The 25410-nt window shown below is 41.3% G+C and overlaps 2 protein-coding genes across 7 annotated transcripts in view; one reads left to right on the top strand and one right to left on the bottom strand.

Moving 5' to 3' along the window:
* Positions 1-436: 436 nt before the first annotated feature.
* Positions 437-12286, bottom strand: sh3glb1a (SH3-domain GRB2-like endophilin B1a). 4 transcript variants are annotated; one of them, XM_051686678.1, is made up of 11 exons: positions 11833-11981; positions 9497-9638; positions 8639-8767; positions 8213-8346; positions 7266-7358; positions 6929-7018; positions 4158-4181; positions 3492-3581; positions 2051-2151; positions 1698-1920; positions 437-1586 (listed from the first exon to the last, which is right to left on the bottom strand). In XM_051686678.1, exons 1-11 carry the CDS (start codon positions 11893-11895, stop codon positions 1479-1481), a joined length of 1197 nt encoding a protein of 398 aa, XP_051542638.1. In that variant the 5' UTR covers positions 11896-11981; the 3' UTR covers positions 437-1478. The 4 variants fall into 4 exon arrangements, with proteins under 4 accessions (XP_051542638.1, XP_051542637.1, XP_051542635.1 ...); XM_051686677.1 differs by lacking the exons at positions 4158-4181; positions 6929-7018; positions 11833-11981 and adding an exon at positions 12268-12286; XM_051686675.1 differs by lacking the exons at positions 4158-4181; positions 6929-7018.
* Positions 11950-25410, top strand: part of prkag2a (protein kinase, AMP-activated, gamma 2 non-catalytic subunit a) — a 93779-nt gene continuing 80318 nt past the window's right edge. For 2 of the 3 annotated variants that reach the window (XR_007895987.1, XM_051686666.1), the window contains exon 1: positions 16408-16501. Coding sequence is in view for 1 of the 3 variants with exons in the window: in XM_051686666.1 (XP_051542626.1) it covers positions 16418-16501 (84 nt within the window). In the remaining 2 variants the exon portion in view is untranslated. Of the gene's footprint in view, positions 12089-16407; positions 16502-25410 lie in introns of those variants that run through there. The other variant, XM_051686668.1, reaches the window with a different exon arrangement.

Raw genomic sequence — 25410 nt, 5'->3', positions numbered from 1 at the left:
GGATAGGTATGTTCTATGGATACAACTGGCATAAACATACAGCTCCTATCAACTTGAATGGGGAAACACCAAAATTTCCAAAACATCTGGTCAAGATTACGATTAAATAGCCTATATCAAATCAGCAGTACTATCTGACAACAAATGGGTCATAAATTGTGCCTTTATGGTCCTGCTATTGGGCACGTGCATTCTCAAGTTAACTGACAGGCGATGTTCGCATCTAAAAGGTGATTGGCTCTTTTACATTTAAGGCGAGACTTCCTTTTCTACGTAGACCATATTGGGTGTTCCAGTTTCTCCCATTCATTTGACTTAAAGTTGTCCGTCTCGGGCAAAACAGTCTCTGGTATTAGTATGGTTGTACAATCTGCCATCAGACAAGACAGACTGGTACATTAAATTAAGAATAATTGAGAATGAAAACAAAGAAGGCTGAAATGTCTAAAACTTTATTATTATTATATAATACAACCATTGCTTATAAATCTATGATAGTAAAATCTTATTAAGCAGTTAATCTTTTTTTTTTTTTTTTTTTTTTTTTGACAGTTATAAACAGAGTAAACGAATGTGCTTTTATTAGATAGAGGATGGCACTTTGACAATGTGTAAAATTAGCACTTATCTCCAATGTTTTCTTTTTGTACACAATTTAAACTGCATTAACCTCAACATGATTGTAAGGCACAAAGGTTCAAAAAGGTAGTTTTCGGTAAACATTTTTTATCATATCAGAAAATTAAGTAGCTCCATAATTATGTAGAAAATAATACTTTCAGTACATACTGTGTGAATGTGCTTCTTAAAGTAAAGCTGCTCTGTATGTCTTTGTAAATACAAAAGGGACAGTTTCATAATGTGTAACAGGAAAGGCTGGTTGCGTGCAAAAAAGCATTGTTTTGTGTGCTCAAACTTTTAATGCAATAAAAATAAATGTAAACGGCAGAAGATAATAATTGAGGCACATATCAGCTAAATTGGGATTATAACCTTGAAAATAAATTATGGCATATTCAGTTTCCACCTCAGTCTGTGTTATCTAAAATAATTCCTTTGAAATGTTCCAGAACCTGAAATAAAGTTTGTGTGCATAAACAAAGCCACTTTAAAATGCATAAAATGTGCTATAATTTGATGATCTGCCTTAATACTTTGTTTTTGTAAACACTCTTGTTGTAAATCCTTAAAAATAAGTCACTTTTGCAGTTTTTGTATATAACAAGGCAAGTTGGCAGTTTTAACATCACATCAAGTTCATTTAAAAATATTCTGCATTAATTCATTTGTAAACAGTTCTGCAGTTAGAACCTTTTCCCATACTGGGAATGCAAGGCGCGATGTTCAGTAAAATACTGTTGCATGTGAGCAGCACAAGACATCATAGTTGCATTTATAGGGCATGTCTTGTATATGTACACAGCACTGCTGTATTACACTTTTCTGTGTTTTGGTTCCAATGACACTCATTGTTTTTCTCAATTTAGTAGCTCCAGGTAGGTTATGGGCACTTTTCCCTTTTGGTTCCCACGCTCACCCATCAGCCAATCAGAGTCCATGCCTGGCACGCTACTCACCATTATCACCTGAAAGAAGAGGGGCATACATGCACTCAATATGACATGTTACTAGGAATGCTAAGCATTCTCATAAGAATGAAGGATAGAATCAGGGGCATTACGAAACGGGGTGCCCACCTCATCTGCTAATAAGGAGAGTTCGTTGCTGCCCGCGGCGTCATAATCATAGAGCACCCTTGCTTTACGGCTCCCACTGAATTTCTGCAGCTCAGTAAAACCTGACGAAGTGTTACCTGTGGCAGTAGAAAGAGGGGCTGATAGTGGCAGGATAGGCACTGAGACACTGGCCCCTCCACTGAGTGCCGACTGGTTGTTGTTGGAAGAGAAAGCTGACGGGAAGCTGGAGATGACAAGGAAGCACAGACAAAGGAATGAATGATTAAACCTGTATAGGACATAATGAACAATAAAACAAATCTCAATCATTAAATGTATCAAAAACGATCAACAAGCTAATAAACAAGGCTTACTTTCCCAACTGCTTTTGGAGATCTACCATGTACTGGTAACACTGGGCATAATATGTCATCTGAGCCTCCACAAAGTCATTTAGACAGCGAAGATGATGGGCCTGTGATAAAAAGAATGTTGGGAGAGATTATGGCTATGTTACTACTCTTAGAGCCCTATTTTTAAGAGAACTATGCCTTAAGTGATATGTCATACGCGCAAAGTCAGTGGGCATAGCCATGAAGTTTTGATATTTTCATGCAAGTATGCGCTAAGTCAAGGCACAAATAAATTCATAAAAATATGGTAGTGTAAATGGGCTGTATGCAATGGATCCACTGCTCTGTGACTGGATTGTCGCCTGCGCTGCTCCAGACCGCGTTGTTTGTCTTATGTTCTCTATCGGCCTCTCTGGGACTACTGGCTCTCGTCCTGCTTGCCCGTGTTTTGCCTGCTTGAAATATTCTTTGTTTCTCGCCTATTGTTCAATGTTTTGTAATGTATATTTGTTATGTTTCTCTGTTTAATGTTTTATGTTTAACCTTTATACAGCATCCTTGAACTTTGGAAAGGTGCTATACAAAATAAATGTATTATTACTATTATTATTAATCTACTGACACACAAATCATGGCTAGTATTAAAAGTGATCGATAGCTCTTTGGTATCATCTGCTGGTGGAACTGATTTTAGAGATTAGACGCCACTCTCAAACATCTAAGCGCAACGACCCATTTCTCAGGAAAATAACAAATTGTGCTTTTCGTCACTTCATTAACATAAAATACACCCAGTTTGCGAGCATACACCCACAGACAGCGCAAACATCCCCACCCACTCCCACTTGCGCTGGCACGGAAATTGCGCTTAGAATTTGCGCTCTCACGAAAACTGGAAAAGGTGTAGCACAAGATCGTTGTGATTAGCACTATAGCGTAGCCACAAAAATAGAGCCCTTATTATTGTTTCTGCAGATTATACTACATACTGTATACTGTGCACTATATTTGGCCTACAACTGTATTCCACAATGCAGTGTACTTGATTGGACCTTCTATTTCCAGTGTGAATGAACTGGATGTAATTACACCCACGATTTTTAACATCTCTGATTTGACTCATTATTTGATTGGACTACAAGCAAACTGATGACTTGTGACAACAATATAGCATTCTAATGTTTGAAACGTTCATATAATAATAACATTTAATAATAATGTTTATAATAATGCCTATTTTTTTTTAATAGATTACAGGATACAGTGTGCCTTGTACAATATTCAGTAAGTAGTTTGTATTTGATTTCGAACACAAACTATATTGTTTGCTATTGTTTGATTATATTATTTGTTATAGGTTAATTATATTGTTTGTTACAGGTTGTGCTTGTAGACTGAGCGTGGAAAGTTTTGAGATCGGCAGTTGGCCCAGTAGGCGGCAGGTTTGCATATGAATGCTTACATGTGTACTGCTGATCCCCTCTAGGAGAAGCCTGGTGATCTCTGCCTGTCTGTCAAACTCACTCTGTGTCATCTTCAGATCCTGCTCTGCCTGAGAGAGAGAGAGAGAGAGAGAGAGAGAATGTTACACTTGAGATTAATTAAGTGGGAGTGGACATGAAAAGATGATGTGTATAATCAGAAATGGTGCACTTAAATGGCAAAGCAACTGGAAAATCAGAGATTAACCACTTGTTCATGATTAGCGTTTATTGATTAACTACTTGTTCCTATTATTTTTAGACAATTTTCATGCAGAAAACAAAACAACACATTTTAAATATTTACAAGTTGGTAAATTCTAAATGGTTAGCCTAAACATCTAGATAAATCTGCCAACCTCACTAAATCAACTAGTCGGTTGTAGGATGACTAGTTCACCATCCTGACCCATCTATAAAGCCTGCGATAAAATCATTCTCTTGTAAATTTCAGATGCAGACAAAGCCTTGTAAGCATTAAATGATAGTAACGGGAACACTGTAAATGATGCCTAGGTGTTCTGCTATTTCCAGCTTTCTTACTGTTGCTTGAGAATCGAGACCATCATAACCACAGAGACAGCACAGATTGCGGATTTCACACCATGGCCAAGATGAGAGCCCAAATGACAGAAAGTTCCCCTTACCTTTGTCACTTCCTCTGTCCACATCTGAACAGCATTTGAAAATAGCGATAATATATTTAGAGACGGGACTGTCTGTTAACCCTAAAACATCCAGACACTGAGTACTATAGTCACAACACTAGAAGCTAGCATACCTTATGAAAATGTATCATGGTAACCACAGTTTCGACCAAAATATCATAGTTACAGCATAGTTACAACTGCAAACCATAATAAATAAAACATGATCTCCTTCAAACAGTATAAGCTGTCATTTTAAAATGACAAAACAAAATAACGAAAAAAATTTTTTTTGACATTATCATTTTGAGTGGTAGCTAATACAAAGATATCACAGTATTATTGTTGTAACAGTAACAACTAGGTAAGTAAAGTTTGTCAAGATGTTGGCTTAAGCCTTTGTCTGGGATGGATGGATGGATGGACGGATGGATTTGTTTGTTTAAATTTACCAGCATTCTGTTTTGAAGAGTTTGAACATTCGTTCAATGTAAGTCTATGAGATTTTTATTTTTGATGGTCCGCTGTGCAAAAAAGATCAGATTTAAAAGATAAAGCAACACTAGTCAGAACAGTCTGAAGGTCTGTGCCCAGTTTGGTGGATGTAGCTTGAAAGCTCTAGGAGGAGTTACAATCACAGACAGACAGACAGACAGACAGACAGCTGACACAACATTAAACTTCCAGCAGGAGATGAAGCCACTGGAAGTGTTCGAGTGGCCATCTTAGTATGCCCAAACTGCCATAGAGCATCAATGACTGACAGGCGAAAACACCCCCATTTCACCGTCTCCGACCTGCGGATACAACAGTTGCATTTCGCCCTCTAGTGACAATCATGTTTGACGTTTAATTAGCTGTTAAGGATAATAATCGATACAAGGGAGAAGATATACGTGTATCGCGATGTCAGAGCATTCACCTGCCCGGGTGTTCAGTCTATCGGTTCAGTACAGCACAACGATCAACAAAGAAAGTGGCAAAACTATCCACAAATTGTAATGCAAGTATGAAAAGCTGTAATATTTGCTTGTTTTGGGGTGACAACATGTCCGTTTGCCTCAGAGGGTCCTTAAAAAAAAAGTAAAACCCAATTTGGCATGCCCAATTCCCAATGTGCTCTAAGTCCTCGTGGTGGCGTAGTGACTCGCCTCAATCTGGGTGGCGGAGGACGAATCTCAGTTGCCTCCACGTCCGAGACCGTCAATCCGGGCATTTTATCATGTGGCTTGTTGAGCGCATTACCGTGGAGACCTAGTGCGTGTGGAGGCTTCACACTATTCTCCACGGCATCCACGCACAACTCACCACGTGCCCCACCGAGAACCACATTATAGCGACCACGAGGAGGTTAACCCAACATGACTCTACCCACCCTAGCTGCCGGGCCAATTGGTTGCTTAGGAAGCCTGACTGGAGTCACTCAGCATGCCCTGGATTCGGACTCACGACTCCAGGAGTGGTAGTCAGTGTCTTTACTTGCTGAGCTACCCAGGCCCCTCAAGCCAGGATTTTTAATTCACCTAAAATGCCCGTGATTTACCTGTTTTCATATTGAAGTGCTTGCTGTAGTCATACATGGATACATGTCATAAATTACGTGTTCGTTTGCCATTTAAATCTAGCGTATCAGTTTAATTTTAACCAGCTTTGCTTTGCGTCTCCCTCAGGCGCTGCGTGTGTGATAGAGAGAGAGAGAGAGAGAGAGAGAGAGAGAGAGAGAGCGCACACTCTTATTCAGGTGACAGTGAGAAAAAGGCACTTTTTTGATAAAAACATATAACAAGTATATCTGAACAAACACATTGATGTTCACAATAAGTCTGAAAATGTCTGTTTGTATCTTACCTCAGTTTCGGTGAACTCGTTTACATTCAGTTGATCTGTTCGCCGATAAAGTTTGTTAGTAGTGGATACTGTTTGATATACAGTAGATATACATAACTTGCTCGTGCTTTCAAGAAAGAGGAAAAATTCCTGACTTTAAATAAATAAATAATAACATGTGTAGGGCGTTTGCGTTGTGGGGATGTACATACCAATTTCAGATATAAAATCGGTGATTGAATGATTAATGTTTCTTCGCTGAAATGAGATGATTTCCTATTCAAGTCAATAGGGACATTGGAAACGTTTAGGCATAGCAATATGGCGGCGCAGTGGCTTCACTGATATGATATCATGAGCAATCCAGTTCTATATATATATCAGTGGTTACAATTGATAATTTGGTCTTGGTTCAGGAATTAAAAAAAAAAACCTGTAGAATAACAGTATGATATTTTGTGCAGAAACTATGGTAACCATGGTAAACCATAGTCATTGTTGCTGCAGGGACCATGGACTATTTGCAGCAATTCACTAAGAATTACTTGCTCAATTCACTGAGAATCAAAGCAAAGTAAATACTTCCCATTTTGGAGTAGGCAGCTATTGAGTATTGCTGTGTTTATGTGGGAGTATATGTGTGAGTGTTTAGGCTGAGCTCTGGTCATGTGGCGATCATATTTAAGTACTGCTCTACTTCTCTTGTGAAACTGGGCTAAGGGGCAAAAGTTTTGAAATGCCATTATGGTGTTGAGCAAACATGGAAATCCTCTTTACAAGCTTTATATGCACAACAAAAAAAGGAACCTGGAAACACACACTGCTAATATCCGGCACAAAAAGCTTAATCAACAGCTTAAAGAGGAACTAGTACATCTTAGATGTGGAACAACCAAAGAAGGAGAGTGGAGCTTGGCACTGGGGTTAAGAGAGGCATGACAGACCTTCAACCACTTCACATGAAGAAAGTTCACCATGTAGGAGAAATTGGCAACATAGCCAGCGTCCCCCGGTGGAGGGGTGTTTCTGAGCGGCTACCATGTGCCAGCACAAGAAAAGAGACACAGCAGGGCACGAAAGTAAAGAACTGCCTTCAGAGAACGTGCACACAGGCCACGGAAGGCAGAAAACTTTCATACACTGTGAGAAATAATATTTCAAATGAAGATTTCAAGCTTTTCAAGCATACTTTAAATTATTAGAAAGAAAATCAGGGAAACGGCCTCATGTTTGACAGGTAAAACCTTAACGGCTTATGTAGAAGTAATAATTATATTGTACCAGAGCTCTGGCATCAGCCATTTTGGCTTTCTTTAATTTGGTCTTTGCAGCATCGAGGTCCAGTCGTTTGTTCTGAAGCAGTTTGCGCTCTTTCTGTGAAGGAAAAAAATAAAAAGCTTGGTTGTTAAAGATACATGGTATAAAATTGTAAAAGAACAGGATGAGGAACATTTCAAGTAACTATATGATTTTATTATGAAGAATGGAAATGAGGTTTTTGCCCTTCAATGCCTTGATTACAGGGAGCAACGTTCTTTGAATTTACTAGTTTTATAATTTAAGTCAATAATAATGTTTCTGAATAGGCCTGTTGCGATCATTAAATAATCGTCTGATCACGGTTATTTGAGATAACCATTCAAATTCCACTAACATTTTAATGCCTAAATAAGGGAATTTTAAGCAAATATATAAATGCCATGAACGGCACATTTGTATGACATTCAGAACTACAAGTCTGAGTGTCACTGAGTGGCACCACGGATGTCAACCAACTCCTGTCCAGAAGAGTGCATAAAGCGCTTGCGCTTCCCAAGTATAAACTTTGATAGTGAACACAACGCACTCCAGCTTCACTTTAAATGATAGTGTAATGGAAAATGTTCCTGGCTCATACACGCAGTGTTAATGACACGCAGTGACACAGATGACGCACGCTTAGGACATAAATATTTTACTATTGTATAATACTGTATAATAAATTATAATATAAATATAATAAGATATAGTCAATATAAAAAAATAAATTTTAGTTTTGTAAAAATGCAGTATATAATATAAAATATGAGTTCAAAAACAACATTGTAAATGTAAAATTGACAAAATAAAAATGATCAAAAAGAGAAACATTTTGATATTTAAAAAAAAATATTTTCATGTCAATCATAAGATTTCATGTGCCCTAGACGCTCAATAAGTTTCTGTTTTGTTGGATTGCCTGATCTCACCAATATAGTCTTGAAGTCTCCTTCTAGAAAGTTGCGGAAAGGCGTGAGAAAATTGATGGCCGCGCTTTGAATTAACTCCCTCTCCGCTCCTCCGATCTGATTCTCTGTCTCACCGCACTTTATCAGAGCGTTTCCTGTGGACACAAACATGCTCAACTCTGTGCTAAACTAAATTCAGTCTCATAATTGTGTTTAACTGCAAACAAATTAGGAAATACAGTAAATAAGTTATCATCTAGCTTACAATATACCAACTCTACAAAAGGAGCTATTCAGTTGGTTCTATTGCCGCTTACTGGTGACATAGTGCAAGGGGAAATGGGGCAATGACACACAGCAGTGGAGTACTATTATGGGACAGATCAGTAGTATTGTGACAAACCAGGACCCTGTCACTGATTTGCTTTGCTTGTGTTCACTGCTTACCGTAGGCTGTTCCAGGCCCGAATTCAGTCCCGGAGTCGATCATGGACTGACCCAGAAGTTCATGGTTGTTCATACGTGTTGGGACCTTCTTGTCCAGTTTTTCATAAAAGAACTCTTCTATTCTGACATCTGAAAATTGCAGATGATACACTAAGAATATGAAGGGCAATCAAACCTAAGTTTTATAAAAATAAAAAAAACATGGACTTATCAAAAATACATTAAAAAACAAATCTGTAAATTTCAATTTGTTTATATTTGAGAAGATATAAAATATTTAGGAGCTGACAATTCCTGCTGATTTAAAAAATAAAATAAATAAAAAGCTAAAGTACAGTGCTGTAAAGTAATAATTTGGTGTACAAAATCAAACACTAAAAGTTGTCCTTGTTGCAGACGACAAAAATGAAAAAGTCATTTTCTCTGCATAGACAGGTGTGCTTAAGGGCTTTGTGTGTTTTGATTGGCTGTTCATTTATTGCTGATTCTCTAAATAGTGTTGCACCATGAAGAGGCTTTGAACAGGCTGAGCAGCTGTGCTGACAGCTGTACACAGACTCTTTCAGTGATATTTACAAACTAGGTAGCAAGAATAAACATGGACGGCTTGAAGGGGCACCTACTAAGAGAAGGCACATTCTTATAGTGACTACTAGAAAGTACTAGATCTCTACTGATATTTTAAAGGGCTAAAATAACGAATTAACCAATTACAACAAATTACTGTAGGAGCAATTCCTCTGCAGCATATCATACTGTACGGCGTCTGCATATCTTTCCATATAAAACTGATTTGTTTTGATAAAATGTCTCCCCTAAAGCTGCTAGAACATCTAATAACTGAATGGATACTCTTACTTGGATTTGGTTGCAGTAGTACTTCTGTTTGCTTCAATATCTTCTCTGTCCAGTGTTTGGTGCATTCAGCTCTGGTGAGGAGATTTTCCAAATGTGCATCCAACTCCGTCTTCTCAGCCTGGCCAAGTTTTTCTTCTGTGAACTAATGGACCATTTATTTAAATATAAGGAGAAAATATTCACCTATATTACTGCCTCTGTCACTATACCTGTGGCAGACACTATAAAGCACAAAAAAGTCTGAAACAAGGTAATATTTAAGGTACAGTAAATGCCATATAAACTGTTTTCATATGTAGCTTTTAAATCTGACTTACATTAAAAAATTACTATTTTTTTATATATATACTTAAATGTAGGTAACAGTACTGTAATGACACAAAGTGGTTTCATAAAAACAAAAAAAAAAAAAAAAAAAAAAAACAAACAAACAAAAAAAAAACAGTTTATCACACCTAAAGTGACACTTATGAAAATATTGATTGATGGCATCAGATGGTATTACCATAGTACTTTGATAAATGGTTACCATATTCATGCATCATGGTATTACTTACATGGTACTTCAAGGTACTTAAAAAAATTACATACCATTACCCTGGTATATACCATGGTACTTTTTACGCTTATGCTAAATACTGTATCACAAACTTGTTGCCTGAATCACAAATCTTAAAGGGATAGTTCAACCAAAAATGAAAATTCTCTCATCATTTACTCACCCTCATGCCATCCCAGATGACTTTCTTTCTTCTGCTAAACACAAAGATGTTTAAAAGATTATCCCAGCTCTGTAGGTCCTCCAATGCAAGTGAATGGGTACCAAAATGTTGAAGCTCCAAAATGCATATAAAGGCAGCATAAAAGCAGTTCCAGTGATATGATAGATGTGGGTGAGAAACAGATCAATATTTAAATAATTTTTCATATAATTTCTCCTCCCTACCCAGTAGGTGGCGATATGCACGAAGAAAACGAATCGCCAAAAAACAAAAAGAAGGTGAAAGTGGAGATTTACAGTAAAAAAAAAAAAAAAATGACTCAAATATTGATCTGTTTCTCACCCACACTTAAGGCCCAGGTATACTTCGTTTTTGCGTGTTCCGAATTGCCTTGCGCCTAGTTGACCGCATTGCCTTCGTGATTATTCTTTTCTGACCGTGAACAAATAGGAACGCGTTCAACGCATGTGCACTACAACTGCTTTGTGACTCTTGTAGTACAGTCAATGGCCAGCGCATGCGCAGATGACACGCACAGCCGAGGACCATGTGCACGAGTCAAGAAAATCTAGGCGGCGTGCTGATGATGCAATTTGCGTCACACATACTGTGCGTGGAGCATTCCGCAACGCGCACACCCGGAGTATACTTTGGTCTTTATCATATCGCTTCTTAAGTTATGGATTTAACCACTGGCGTCGTTTGGATTACTTTTAAGCTGCCCTTATGTGCTTTTGGATCTTCAAAATGTTGGTACCCATTCACTTGCATTGAATGGACCAACAGAGCTGAAGTATTCTTCTAAAAAAATAATTTGTGTTCTGCAAAAGAAATAAAGCCATACACATCTGGGATGGCATAAGGGTGAGAAATGATGAAAAAATTTTCATTTTTGGGTGAATGATCATTTTAAGTCTGATAAAATAGTATAACACACTGATACATTTGCTTACTGTATGTCACTCTGCAGTACACGTTTATTGTGTAATATAAAATACACGTAAATGTGGTCATTTAGGTTTGGATATTTGTTTATGTAGCGTGTTTTTAGGTGTTATGCAGTGAATGGCCGTGTCTCAAAACCAAGTGAACTGCCTAGTGCCTCCTGATGATGCTGCTGCCGCCCCAAAATGCTGTCTAGGTAGGCAGCTCACTAGGATTCGAGACACAGCCCGTGTGTGAATGTGCTTAGCTCAATTTAACTATTTAGCCCGTTAGCTTTAGCCTCACAAACGGAATCTGGACAAAAAGTGAAAATGTCAGCGATTATTTCGGCCGTATAATGAAGTATAGATGTGAGACTAATGCAGCCGAGTCTTTAATGTTCACTGTAGCGGTAAGGTGAGGAAATTAGACAATTTAATGGGCAAAGTTGATTGACAAAAAAAAATAAAAAAATAAATGTTAGCTTTGCAGCAGCATAAGAGGCCCTGAATACGAGATTGAGAAAGAGAAAGAAACAGAAAAAGAAAGAGAAACACAACGACTGAAACATTACAAATGTCCATAAGCGCCTTTCTGTCCAAAAGTAATCGTGGCCTGGAAAAACAAGGGTTAAAATAAATAAATAAAAACCGTTCAGCATCTTTACCGTGACTCTGAATCTTTACTTACTTGCACCGCCCGGCTGAATAAAGTACCAGCGTCCGCTGCAAATCTCTTCACATTAAAATCCATCTTTTACTTTCCAATATAAAACTACTTATTATTAAAAGTGAGACTTCACGGAGGGGATAATGTAGATGTGATGGCATCAATTTTATCCTTTATTAAAACAGCCGATGTTTTTGTGAAAGTATGACTGAAGCAACAGCCGGTGGAGAAGAGGAAGAACCACCCACAGATCTGGGGCCGGTTGCACCAGCTGTACGTAAGTTAAAACTTAGCCTAGTTGTGGCGTAAATGGGCACTAAGTCACAATTTACGCACTACTAAATAATTGAGCGTTGCACCATTAAATTTAGGTAGGAAGTAACCATACGTATAAACGAAATATTTACGGAAGACTCAGAACAAGAGTAATGGATGAAATAAAAAAAGCAGACTCACTTAATGACATCAATGAGCTCATGTTTTGGTTGACAGGCTTCAGTCCTTTCGACATATATGATGGTGTTGGCATTTACACTTGTTTGCATTTACGGGAGAAAACATTATGTAAAAACTTACCTCTTCAGCATGAAACCGATTTAACGGTGCACTTTCCTGTGTACTCCGCCCGGTGTCAAATTTCAACATATACGAAATAGATATTAAAATGAATAAATGTCTATTTTTCCAGCCTGTTGTATTAGTATTTATTTATTGTCCCTTATTCATTTTAGATGCAGTTATTGTATATTGTCATTTACCTTACATTAGCTAAATAAATTATGAATTAAATGTTTTAAATTATTACATATCATATTTCAATGGGGATATCATTTATTACAGCTGACAGTTACGAGCAAACAAGGTTTGAACAAGACCAAACTGAAATTCACGGCTGTTTAACACTTGTGTGTACAAATTTGAAGGTTGCTTATTGGATAAATTAAGGTAAAAGACTTTAAGGAGAGCTTATACGACCTACTAGTTAAAGGTGCAATATGAAATATATTTACTGTACTAAAGCATACAATGATCATAATATGTTATCAGAGATTTAGGAAACATGCTAAGTTGAAATACTGGCTTCCCTGATAACAATGCTACAGCCAGTACATTCTACTTTGAAATGTTCGTTCCGGGCCGGAATTTCTGTTTGTGTTTTGGCCTGTGTGATCCCGCCCACTGCCCAACCTATAGTATTTCGACACCCCGGGTTGCCAAATTTGAAACAAGTTAGTGAGTAAACACAGTGTGCAGCAGCCATGGAAGCCAGCAATACATCTAGCTAACAGTGACAGAGTTATAAAAAATCAGCATGAGCTGGTTTATAATTTGTAAACAATAAAAACATTGCAAACGTGTACATTAGCTGATCAACTTACAGTGTAAGGTTCGTCGCTTGCCATTGTCAGTTTGCTCGTTCCTGTTGCGTGTCCTCAACCTGGCAACCCGCGTGAGCTTCGAGTCGGGGGAGGAGGGGGAGACAATTCTCTCCAATATTTTGAATTTGGACTGCAGTACCCATTTTAAACGCTTGATGTCAATGTTACATATTGCTCCTTTAAGTCTTGCCTTAAAAACAGGTGGTGCAACCAAATTAAGCACTGACTTAGTTACAAACTAAGTAGTAGTTACTGTGTTACTTAGTGTGAACTTTACATCCCAAATTAAGTGAGACCTTACACAGAGCTGGTGCAGCCCTACCCTGATTACGAAGTGCAGAACCGGACTAGGACTTAAAGCAGGGTCCGGTATCAGCACACGGGTCCCAACTGTATACATTGCCATCATTATCCAACAAAAAGACTTACAGACTTTCAACTTAAGGAATTTCAGCAATATATTCTGTTGCATAGCTGAGAGATCCATTTGTTTTTTAAGGATCAGACTGCATTTAGTGCAAGACTTTTAGCTTGTCATAGTTTGGTCCACGTTTGATTCTCAGAACATGTAGGTGTTATGAACAGATGAACTGTTGGCTGATGTAGCACTAGTTAAACTTTATGTATTTATATATAGTGCTCTCTAGCGGAAGTCATTAGAGTTTAATGTCATTTGATAAACCATTCCTTAGATGTCCATGGGTGTTTTGGTCTTGATGTGATTGTTGAAGGTGCATTTTGAAAATGTTTAGGATATTACAGTAAGCTCTTGCAATTGTAGGGTACAACAGGGCTAAAGGCACATCTTAAAGGGATAGTTCACCAAAAAATGAAAATCCTCTCATTATTTATTCACCCTCATGATATCCCAGGTGTGTATGACTTTCTTCCTTCACCAGAACAAATTTGAAGAAAAATATCTCAGCTCAGTAGGTCCTTAAAATGCAAGTGAATGGCAGTTTCTCTTTTGAAGCTCCAAAAATCACAGACAGTCAGCATAAACGTCATTCATACGACTCCAGCATTTAAGTTAGTGTCTTCTAAAGCAAAACGATCACTGCTGGTGCGAAAAAAGATCAATATTTATGTACTTTTTAACTAGAAACCATTGGGATTCACAAGAGAGTGGAGTCCAAGTGGTTGCATTGCCATGGTACAGAAGTAATCTCACATTCTCCTCTTGGTTGAGACATCCAGGATAAGCACACAAACGCACTGTTGTGAGTAAAGAAACAGATAAATACAGATCTATCATCTAAACCAAAACCAACGAAGCTTCTGTACAGCATTCCTCCTCACTTGTAAACAGCGCTGTTCTTCTGGCTGTGTTGCACGTCTGGCAGTTCTTGCCTGTTTCAAATGCCAATGACATTACATCACATGCGCATTCTGCTGTAGAACGGAAGCATGATTTAGAGATAAAAAAAAGTAATTAAATATTTATCTTTTTCACACCAAAAGTGATCGTGTTGCTTTAGAAGACATTAATTTAACAGCTGTTTTATGCTGACTGTCTGTGATTTTTGGAGCTTCAAAAGAGAAGTCTCCATTCACTTGTATTTTAAGGACCTACTGAGCTAAGATATTTATCTATTTTTTGTCAAATGTGATTTTTTTTTCTCCAAATTTTTCTTCTAGTGAAGAAAGAAAGTCATACACACCTGGGACATTATGGGGGTGAGTAAATAATGAGAAAAGTTTCATTTTTGGGTGAACTATCTCTTTAAGGAATTTGTTTTTTTATTTTTGTATTTTTTCTGGTCACAAAATGTATCAAGATCAGGAAAAAAAATAATAGGCTATTTCACCCCAAATAGCATTATCCTTTCACTTATTGGACAGTTATTGAAAAACATTTGATTAAATCACCTTGAACAAAATAACACATAAGCAGGCTATTTAAAAAATAAATAAATAAATAAATAATAAAAAAAAATGATAATTTCAGGGATTTTCATTAGCAACATAAATTTGCAACATTGTAAACATTTATAAATAATAGATCAAATTGTCTCAAATACAACCTTTAGGCATAACACGCAATGATCTCATGGATTATGATATTTTTTGTCTGTCTCTTTGTCTTTCAAACCAAATAGGTGTTCAAACTACACTGAAAAGGAAAATTTCTTCTGTGGAATAATATTTTCATTTTGCAGCATATTTATCATCAGTAGATGGCAGCATGTAACAACAGTGGTCCTCTATAAAATAATAATAGCAGAGAAAAATAAAGAGCCCTGGTCAGACTCAGGCATATTTCAATTTATTTAAATCGCATCCGTGTATGCCACTTTTGCAATGCTCCCAACAAGTCAAGCTTAAATGTGTTAATGTTCAACCTAACATTTATTGTGGTCAAATAGGCCCTATAGGCGTTTCTTATAACTTTAACTTTTATAACTTAACTTCTATTATATCTAGCCTATATATAACTTTTATTATTGAATTTATGTGGATGTCTAAAAACAAGATCGTCTTTGTTAAAGTAACTAGTTAACCTGTAGTGCTAAATAATCTATATAATAAGGCCAATCTGCCTCATTCATTTACTTACAATGTCAACAAAAGACAAAATTTACTGTTAGTGAAATCCTAAAGAATGCAACAATATTCTTGAAGGATGCCCTGTATTCACTGGCACTGCAGCATCCATGGTTGTAACCATAGAAATATATAGGCTTTGTGCTGAGTATGCATTGTAAGCCCGCCTCCTGCACACGCCGTCACTTGATTGACAGGCGGATGCGGCGTGGTTTTTTATAAGTATCACGCATGGCGCACACTGATGCTTTCACACAGAGAACAGGAGAGCATCTCGACTCGCATGTTTTTTTGTTTTTTGTTTTTTTTTCTGTTCGAAGTTTTATCACCGGAGGAGCAAGTGTTTGTTTTTCAGAAACCGAAAATGAAAAGAGCATCATTTCGCACGAGACGTTAATTGTAAATTCGAGGATGGATTAAACAAAATTATTATTATTATTATTATTATTATTATTATTATTATTACTGAATAAGTGTTATGTTAATCTGTTACTCTCATATGCAGGGGTGATAGATTTTATTCTAGTTGGCAGAATTAAATAAGCCTTTGCCAAAAAAAAAAAAAAAAAAAAAAAAAAAATATATATATATATATATATATATATATATATATATATATATATATATATATATATATATAATATTATTATTATTATTATTATTATTATTATTTTCGGGGTGGAATGGGCAGCACTGCAATGGATTCTGAGAAGGAAGATGAGAAGAAAAAATCAAGAAAAAGGAGAACACTTCGGATAAATATGCCCGTAAGTGTATACTTGCTTATACTTATTATCTACTTTCACAGACAGATTCAACCTCAATAGTGTGAACGTGGACTGGAACATGATACAAACACATTCATATGAATTAATATTCTATCTACTAGTATTTAGAAATTCACATTTGTGAAATGTGAAATTACCTGCTATAGACTCTTTGTTTAAAAAAGAAAAGAAAAAAAGAAAAGTTAAAAATAAATAAATAATTGATTTATGTCTTTCCTGAATGTGTTTGTATTTAAGTAGACTAAGTTTGGAAGAGTGTCATATATCCTTATGAGATCCTGCAATAAAATGTGTTTGGATTTTATGCAAATCATTATCACATTTGATGCATTAGAATTATATTGTAAATTATTTTAATACTATATTTTATACACTAGTAAATCTGTTTCACATTCATATATTATTATTATTATTAGTAGTAGTAGTAGTAGTAGTGGTAGTAGTAGTAGTAGTATTACATGTATTGTCTCAGAGGTAGGCTATTAACTAATAAAATTATTTCCTGTGTTTTAGGAAAATGTACAGTACTGTGCAAAATTATAGGCACTTGTGAAAAATGTTGCACAGTGAGGATGTCTTCAAAAATAATGACATAAATCGTTTTTATTTATCACTTAATGTCATACAAAGTCCAGCAAACATAAAAAAGCTCAAATCAATATTCGGTGTGATCACCTTTGCCTTTAAAACAGCACCACCTGGACACAGTTTTTCTTGGTTGTTGGCAGATAGGATGTTCCAAGCTTCTTGGAGAATTCACCACAGTTCTTCTATCTATTTAGGCTGTCTCAATTGCTTCTGTCTCTTTATGTAATCTCAGACTGACATGATGTTCAGTGGAGGGCATTGTGGTGGCCATGACATCTGTTGCAGGGCTCCCTGTTCTTCTATTCTAATCTTTTCTGTTTGCAAAAGTAATGTTTGGGAGTCTAACATTTATGTTTCCTATTGACACACTAAAGTAGCAGATATCTTAACCATCTTAAGACAAATGCTTTTGTGAAACATCTTATGTGCCTAAGACTTTTGCACAGTACTGTATATCAGACCAAACATGGTGGCTGTCTCTCAAAGGATTGGCCTACTCATTGCATTTCAAAACAATTACTACCACTCATAAATAGGAATATATAAGTCTTGACCATATGGTGTTGACCAAATATCAATTGGCCACATATTGTGTGATAGACCTGGAGTCTCTAATGGCTTAAAGATCTACACACTCAGTTAATGTAAACCACACATTATTAGCACTTCTGTCTGATGTGTATGAAAACAGAGAGACCTTCTTTGTACTCGTCTGTATGACCATACTCTTTGTATTGCCTCTGCTAACACTGATCAATATTTATCCTGTTTAGACAGAGATATCCACAGTTCCCTATCTGTCACTCACTCGACGTTGTGTCGATGTAGTGACACTAGGGGTCACTCTTGGGAGCCCCAAACACCTATGATCTTTTTTTAAAAGGCCATTGAGAATTGGCAAGTGGAATTTGCATGCCACTCCCCCGGACATACGGGTATAAAAGGAGCTGGTATGCAACCACTCATTCAGATTTTCTCTTCGGAGCCGAGCAGTTCTATTCATTGAGCTGAATTCATCCACCAAGTTCATTCACCTCTCTCTGCTGGATTTTACGGCGCATTTCAGCGGCTTCTCCCCCTCTGCATCTGTGGTTTGCAGAGAACGCCCCTGGGTGCTTCGGCAGAACATATTAAAACAGTATATTCTAATAGAGTATATTTTGTTTCTAAAAGAGCGGCACACATGGAACGTCTTTTAAAGACGCGTCTTTTTGAAGATGTCTTTCCGTTTGTGTGTTATTCCTGGTTGCAGTCGTTATCTCTCCGCTTCCGACGGCCACGATCGCTGTCTTACGTGTCTGGGCACTGCCCACGCGGAGACATCATTCGTGGATGGATCATGTCCTCATTGCGAGAACATGACCATGGAAACATGCGGTCGCGGCTTGCCTTCGTAAGAAAGCAAGCCACCCCAGCGGCTCCCCGCGCCGGTCCTTCTACCTATGTGTTTGAGGCCACGTCGGTTAGCACTAGGGGCGATTTGGGGACCTCAATGGAACCACCACCGCTGGGTATCCCCCCACAGACCTCCCATTCCCCAGCACGCTCGCTTGCCCTGATCGCAGGCTCGGACGAGATTGTCGGCTCGTCTCAGGGCGAGTTTGACCTCTCGTCCAGAGCCCGGGAAGTGGATGAGTTATCGAACGCAGCATCGGAGTGCGGGCTCGTCCAGTCGGACATGGAGGCTTTGACTGGATTTCCCCCTTCGGGGATGGTTGCCCAGTCCCAGGCCAACGCGGAAATGATGGACATGTTTTCCCAGGCGGCCATGAGCGTCGGGCTAGAGTGGGACCCTCCACTCCCCCCTGAACCCTTGTGGCTCAACGTTTGGTTCCTGGGCTCAGGGCACCGCCCACGCCCACGCCCAGCCCCCATTCCTTTCTTCCCGGAAGTGCATGAGGAGCTGACAAGATTGTGGGAGGCACCTTTTACTGCCCGGTCCCGATCTTTCAGCTCACCCGCTCTCGGTACCCTCGATGGCGGAGCGGCCAGGGGGTTTTCGGTGATCCCCCAGGTGGATAAGGATCCCTGAAACCCCCGTCCAGGGCCTGTAGGTTTATGTCGTCCCTGACGGCTAAGGCCTACAGTGCCGCTGGACAAGCTGCCTCCGCCCTGCACACCATGGCTTTCCTGCAAGTACACCAAGCCAAGGCGCTAAAAGAACTGCACGAGGGTAGATCTGTCCTTGGATTGATGCAGGAACTGCGCTCGCAGGGCCTGTTTGATGACACAGTTGAGGACTTTGCCCAGCAGTTCTCGGCGGTGAAAAAGCAGACGGAGGCCTTACAACATATCCTGCCCCGGCGCAGCTAAAGACCCCGCACCCCAAAGGCATCATCCTGCAGCAGCAATAACACCGGCTCTGCCGCAGCCCGCTCCTGTGGCCTGGCTCCGGCATGGAGCCCTCTGCAGGAAACAGACGCCGCCCATCTCGCGGCTGGCCACTAAGAACCCGAGAAAAGCTTCGAAGTGCCCCCGAGACGGGCGACCCAGGGGCGAGGAGACCCACTTCTCTAGAGCTGGCGAACAGACCACTCTATCCCCCATTGGAGGGCCGGGAGGAGAATCTTTTGTCGCTGCACGCCCCAGAGGCTGCGGTACCCAGAAGTTTGACAAAAGAGTGGTTTTCCCATTTCCTGGGTCACAGGTCCGGTGCGCACGCCCGTTGTCACGACCACCATCCACCATCCCGCTTTTGCAGGTATGATGCTCCAGCGGCGGACCACCCACCCCTGTGCGCCCAGCTGTGGCACAAACACGCTCACACAGGGTTGGTTCCAGTGGACTACGGGGACGAGGTTCCTCCCCCCCTCGGCCAATCTTATGGTCGGCGGCAGGAGCCAGGTAAGTGCTTCAATGTCCCTGGACTCAGCATGGCCACGGGGCTCGAATCCCCTCGACGTGGCACCTCGAGCTCCGCCCCACTGCAAGGCCCCACCCGCCGGTACGTCCGATGTGATCATTCCCTTGGTCCCCCTCGCCTGGCTCGCGCTTTCCAACACGTCGCGATGGTTGTTCCGGACCGTCCGATTCGGCTACGTGATTCAGTTCGCCAGGCGCCTGCCCAGGTTCAGCGGCGTCCGCTTCACCTCGGTGAAGGGCGAGAACGCTGCTACCTTGCGTGCGGAGATCGCTACCCTTCTGCGCAAGGGCGCGATAGAGCCTGTCCCTTCAGTCGAGGTGAAGAAAGGGTTCTACAGCCCCTACTTCATCGTACCAAAGAAAGGCAGTGGGTTCCGACCAATCCTGGACCTTCGAGTACTGAACCGGGCTTTGCACAGGCTCCCGTTCAAGATGCTGGTGCAAAAGCGCATTTTAGCAAGCATCCGGCATCAAGATTGGTTCGTGGCGGTAGACCTGAAGGATGCGTACTTCCACGTCTAGGTCTTACCTCGACACACACCCTTCCTGCGGTTTGCCTTCAAAGACCAGGCGTACCAGTACAAGGTCCTCCCCTTTGGCCTGTCCCTGTCCCCTTGCATCTTCACAAAGATCGCAGAGGCAGCCCTTGCCCGTTAAGGGAAGTGGGCATCCGCATCCTCAACTATGTCGACGACTGGCTGATCTTAGCTCACTCTTGAGAGCCACTGTGCGCACACAGGGACCGTGTGCTTCAGCACCTCAGCCGACTGGGGCTTTGGTTCAACTGGGAAAAGAGCAAGCTCTCCCCGGTTCAGAGCATCTCTTTTCTCTGTTTGGAGTTGGACTCAGTCTCGATGACAGTCAGTGCTGAACTGTCTGAATGCATTCAGACGGAGAACAGTGGTTCCACTGAAACACTTTCAGAGGCTCCTGGGGCATATGGCATCCTCAGCGGTGGCCACATCGCTCTGGTTGATGCATATGAGACCGCTTCAGCACTGGCTTCAGACTCGAGTCCCGAGATGGGCATGGCACCATAGGACACATCGTGTGATCATCACGCTGGTCTGTCACTGCTTCTTCAGCCTTTGGATCGACCTGGCATTTCTACAGGCAGAAATTCCCCTAGAGCAGGTCTCCAGGCGCGTTGTGGTTACAACAGATGCCTCCAAGACGGGCTGGGGCGCCGTATGCAACAGGCACACAGCCGCCGCTCTTGGACTGGCCCACGGCTGCGTTGGCACATCAACTGCCTAGAGTTGTTGTCAGTACTGCTCGCCCTACTGAGGTTTTGGCCGTTGATCCAGGGCAAGCACGTGTTGGTCCAGACGGACAACACAGCGACGGTAGCATACATCAATATGCTACGGTCTACGCTCCCATTGCATGTCGCAACTCGCCCGCCGTCTCCTCCTCTGGAGTCAGCAGTTCCTCAAGTCGCTACGAGCCACTCACATCCCAGGTGACATCAACACTGCAGCGGACGCTCTGTCACGTCAGGTTACCCTCAGGGGAGAGTGGAGACTCCACCCTCAGGTGGTCCAGCTGATTTGGAGTCGATTTGGTCGAGCACAGGTAGACCTGTTTGCTTCCCAGGAATCCTCCCACTGCCCGCTTTGGTACGCCCTGACTGAGGCACCTCTCGGTATAGATACGTTGGCACACAGCTGGCCCCCTGGACTACGCAAGTATGCGTTTCCCCCAGTGAGCCTATTTGAACAGACCCTGTGCAAGGTCAGGGAGGACGGGGAGCAGGTCATTCTAGTAGCACCCTACTGGCCCACCCAGTAGTCTTGGATCTCACACTCCTCGCGACAGAAACCCCCCCCCCCGGCGCCCGCAACCAGACCTCTGGAATCTCCATATCTGGCCCTTGGACGGGATGCGGAGGACTTAAGTGGCCTACCGGCCGTGGTGATAGACACAGTCACTTAGGCTAGGGCTCCCTCTACAAGACGCCTGTATGCCTTAAAGTGGTGTCTATTCACTAAGTGGTGTTCTTCCCGATGTGAAGACCCCCAGAGATGTGCAGTCGGATTGGTGCTTTCCTTCCTGCAGGAGAGGTTGGAGGGGCGGCTGTCCCCCTCCACCTTGAAGGTGTATGTAGCCGCTATTTCAGCTCATCACGATGCGGTAGATGGTAAGTACTTGGGGAAGTATGACTTGATCATCAGTTTCCAGAGAGGCGCTAGGAGGTTGAACCCCTCTAGACCACGCCTCATCCCCCTGTGGGACCTCTCTGTAGTCCTTCAGGGTCTATGGGGACCTCCCTTTGAGCCCTTGGAGTCAGCTGAGCTTAAGGCACTCTCTTTGAAGACTGCCCTCCTGACTGCGCTCACTTCCATCAAGAGGTTAGGGGACCTGCAAGCGTTCTCTGTCAGCGAAACATGCCTGGAGTTTGGTCCAGGTTACTCTCACATGATCCTGAGACCCCGACCGGGTTATGTGCCCAAGGTTCCCACGACCCCTTTTAGGGATCAGGTGGTGAACCTGCAAGCGCTGCCCCAGAAGGAGGCAGACCCAGCCTTGGCGTTGCTGTGTCCAGTGCGAGCTTTACGCATCTATTTGGATCACACGCAGAGCTTTAGAAGCTCCGAGCAGCTCTTTGTTTGCTTTGGAGGAGAGCGGAAAGGAGGCGCTGTCTCCAAACAGAGGATCGTCCACTGGGTCATTGACGCCATCACGATGGCATATCAGGCTCAGGACGTGCCACCCCCTGTGGGGTTACGAGCCCACTCTACCAGGAGTGTGGTGGACTTCTGGGCCCTGGCCAGTGGTGCCTCTTTGGCAGACATCTGCAGAGCAGCGGGCTGGGCAGCATCCGACACCTTTGTGAGGTTCTACAATCTCCGCGTTGAGCCGGTCTCATCCTGAGTAGTGGCAAGCACGAGCAGGTAAGTTCCGGGACAACTTGCCGGGTGTACCGCTTGCGCATAGCGCCTTTCCCCTCCCTTGAGTGGAAGACGTGCGCTCTTGACTCACAATAGCGTTCACAGACTGTGATCCCTGGATGACTTTCCTCCTTAGCCCTGTGGCAGTCAAGTTTGCGGAGAAACTCGCTGCCAGCTCAGTAAGTGCGCTAATGAGGCCATGTACTGAGGTAGGTGCTCTGCATGCGATGGTTCCCTGAAAGCAACCCCATGTGATATTTTCCGCAAAATCGTTTCCATGTCGGTAAACTGCATCTTCCTTGGGCGGGGGCCCCCCTGCCCCCGGTCGCCATGCTTTTTAGAAACTCCTCCCCCTTTGGGTAAGACCTCCCATGGGACCTCTCCACATGACATACTTCCAACAAGGCTCGGTTGGACCATGTGACGTATTTCCACTCAAAATCCCCCCCCCCCCCTTTTTGGGCAGGGTGTGGTCTCCGTGGAGTCTTCCCCTTAGGAGTGACACACCCCGACGTAGATACTTAGGGCTCCCAGTCTGTTAACAAATTCCACTCTTTTTGGGGAGAAAAGAGAAGGGAACCTATTCGTTGGGCAGTCGACTTGCTCCTGAAGGACTGTTCGACGCTCATAAAGAGCGTTGGGTGAGGTTACGTGACAGCCTGGTGCACTGGCTACGAGGCACACAACAGTCTGCCCGTCACACACCGCCACTTCACGTAACACCGTTCAGTTAGTTGTGGCGTTTTGTATAGGGACCCCTAGTGTCACTACATCGACAGATAGGGAACGTCATGGTTACTTTCGTAACCTCCGTTCCCTGATGGAGGGAATGAGACGTTGTGTCCCTCTTGCCACAATGCTGAACTACCTACTGAAATGGCCGGGACCTTATCTCGGCTCCTCAGCACAAAACCTGAATGAGTGGTTGCATACCAGCTCCTTTTATACCCATATGTCCGGGGGAGTGGCATGCAAATTCCACTTGCCAATTCTCATTGGCCTTTTAAAAAAAAGATCAGAGGTGTTTGGGGCTCCCAAGAGTGACCCCTAGTGTCACTACATCGACACAAAGTCTCGTTCCCTCCATCAGGGAATGGAGGTTACGAAAGTAACCATGACATTTTCCTGAGCAACCACTGGGCGGTGCCATGAATAATATAATTGCCTGTATTGTGTTACTGGTCTGGAGACACAATGTAAAAACTACTGAAACAAGCGATCCAGACAGAGAACAACAACCATTTAAGTGTTATTTGGAGTAAAAATTTCAGACTCAACTTGCAAATGTTGGATGTCATAACAACTCAGAGTAGTTAATGATATCAACATAACCAACCTCAGACCATCGCTTCATGTCATCTACATACTCAGATGAGGTACTGTCAAAAACAAAACAAAAACCGGTCATCTCAACTCTGTTAAGTATCGGCACTTTAAAGCCACATCTTTTTGAAAAACGTCAACAAATGTAATACTTTAAACATCACATTACTTAGAATATATGCCGATGCGAGCGAAAACACTGGAGACCGGAAATTGAAAACAGGGGAATCGTGGAACACTTCTGCTTTCAGGAAAAAGGTGGATAAAAAGAAAGATGGTGACAGCAGAATCAAACAATGTGAAATCTTACAGTCTGTCAGTGTCTTTGCTTATTATTTTCCAAAGAGAATAATGGGATAATAAAAAAGAACATTTAATTACTAGATTAAAAAAATGGTCTTTGCAAAATAATCATTGTTTTGTTTGAGTCAGCTCAAGATGTAATGAATTCATGAGTCTCTCTTGATTCCTGTGCTGGGGCCACTGAATAATTACCTGCTAATTAATGGATTAGTGTCATTATCAGATCAGTGTCATTACTGAGTAATCCTGCAGCAGGAATATATACATAAACAATATTTATCTTTAGGGAACATTGATTCTATCATTGCTGAAATGGAAACGCAAGTATAATCTGTTGCATTTTTGGCAGTTTCCTGATATTGTAACAGGTATATGTGAAATATGCAGTGTTTTAAATGAAGCACATCTCACTGAATAGATTTTCATCTGCTCTAGTCTTTTATTTTAGGTTAATAATATTTAGCTTTGTGATATATGCATGACATTTTTTTTATCGTTCACTAAAAATGCTTAAAAATCTGTTTATTGCCACAGTAGCGGCTGTATTGAACAGATGGGCACGGTTTGAATGCAGTTTTTAATATTGCTTTATGACTCTCTGGTTATATTGAGGATCAATGTGGCTCAAATCAGGGCTTGAAATGGTTCTTATCACAACACATCAAATATAAACTTCTATACAACATTTATGGCCACTTAGGTTTGAATCAGTAAGGGTCTATTAAACCGCTGAATAAATGGTGGTAAATAAATGACTGAAAATAGGTTAGGCAATATTATTACAGTACATACATACTTTTGCATGTAATTTCCCCACCCAGATGAACCAAGGTTCAGTGATACATTTTTGAATACTTTATGATTGCTTATTAAAGTTTAGCTTGGTTACCCATGTCTAGTTTAAAGTAGGGAGTGTCAGGT

The sequence above is a fragment of the Myxocyprinus asiaticus genome, chromosome 44, assembly GCF_019703515.2.
Source record: "Myxocyprinus asiaticus isolate MX2 ecotype Aquarium Trade chromosome 44, UBuf_Myxa_2, whole genome shotgun sequence".
Classification (NCBI taxonomy): Eukaryota; Metazoa; Chordata; class Actinopteri; order Cypriniformes; family Catostomidae; genus Myxocyprinus; species Myxocyprinus asiaticus.
Note: the sequence above shows the minus strand (reverse complement) of the source record. Positions and strands in the feature narration are given on the sequence as shown.

Excerpts from the sequence above, each read along its gene's own strand:
- sh3glb1a (XM_051686678.1), bottom strand. The coding sequence starts at position 11,895 with ATGGATTTTAATGTGAAGAGATTTGCAGCGGACGCTGGTACTTTATTC. Across the intron at positions 4,182-6,928 it reads TTCATGTGAAGTGGTTGAAG|ATGTGGACAGAGGAAGTGAC; the intron begins GTCTGTCATGCC and ends AATGCTGTTCAG. Across the intron at positions 3,582-4,157 it reads GGACAGAGGAAGTGACAAAG|GCAGAGCAGGATCTGAAGAT; the intron begins GTAAGGGGAACT and ends TCTCTCTCTCAG.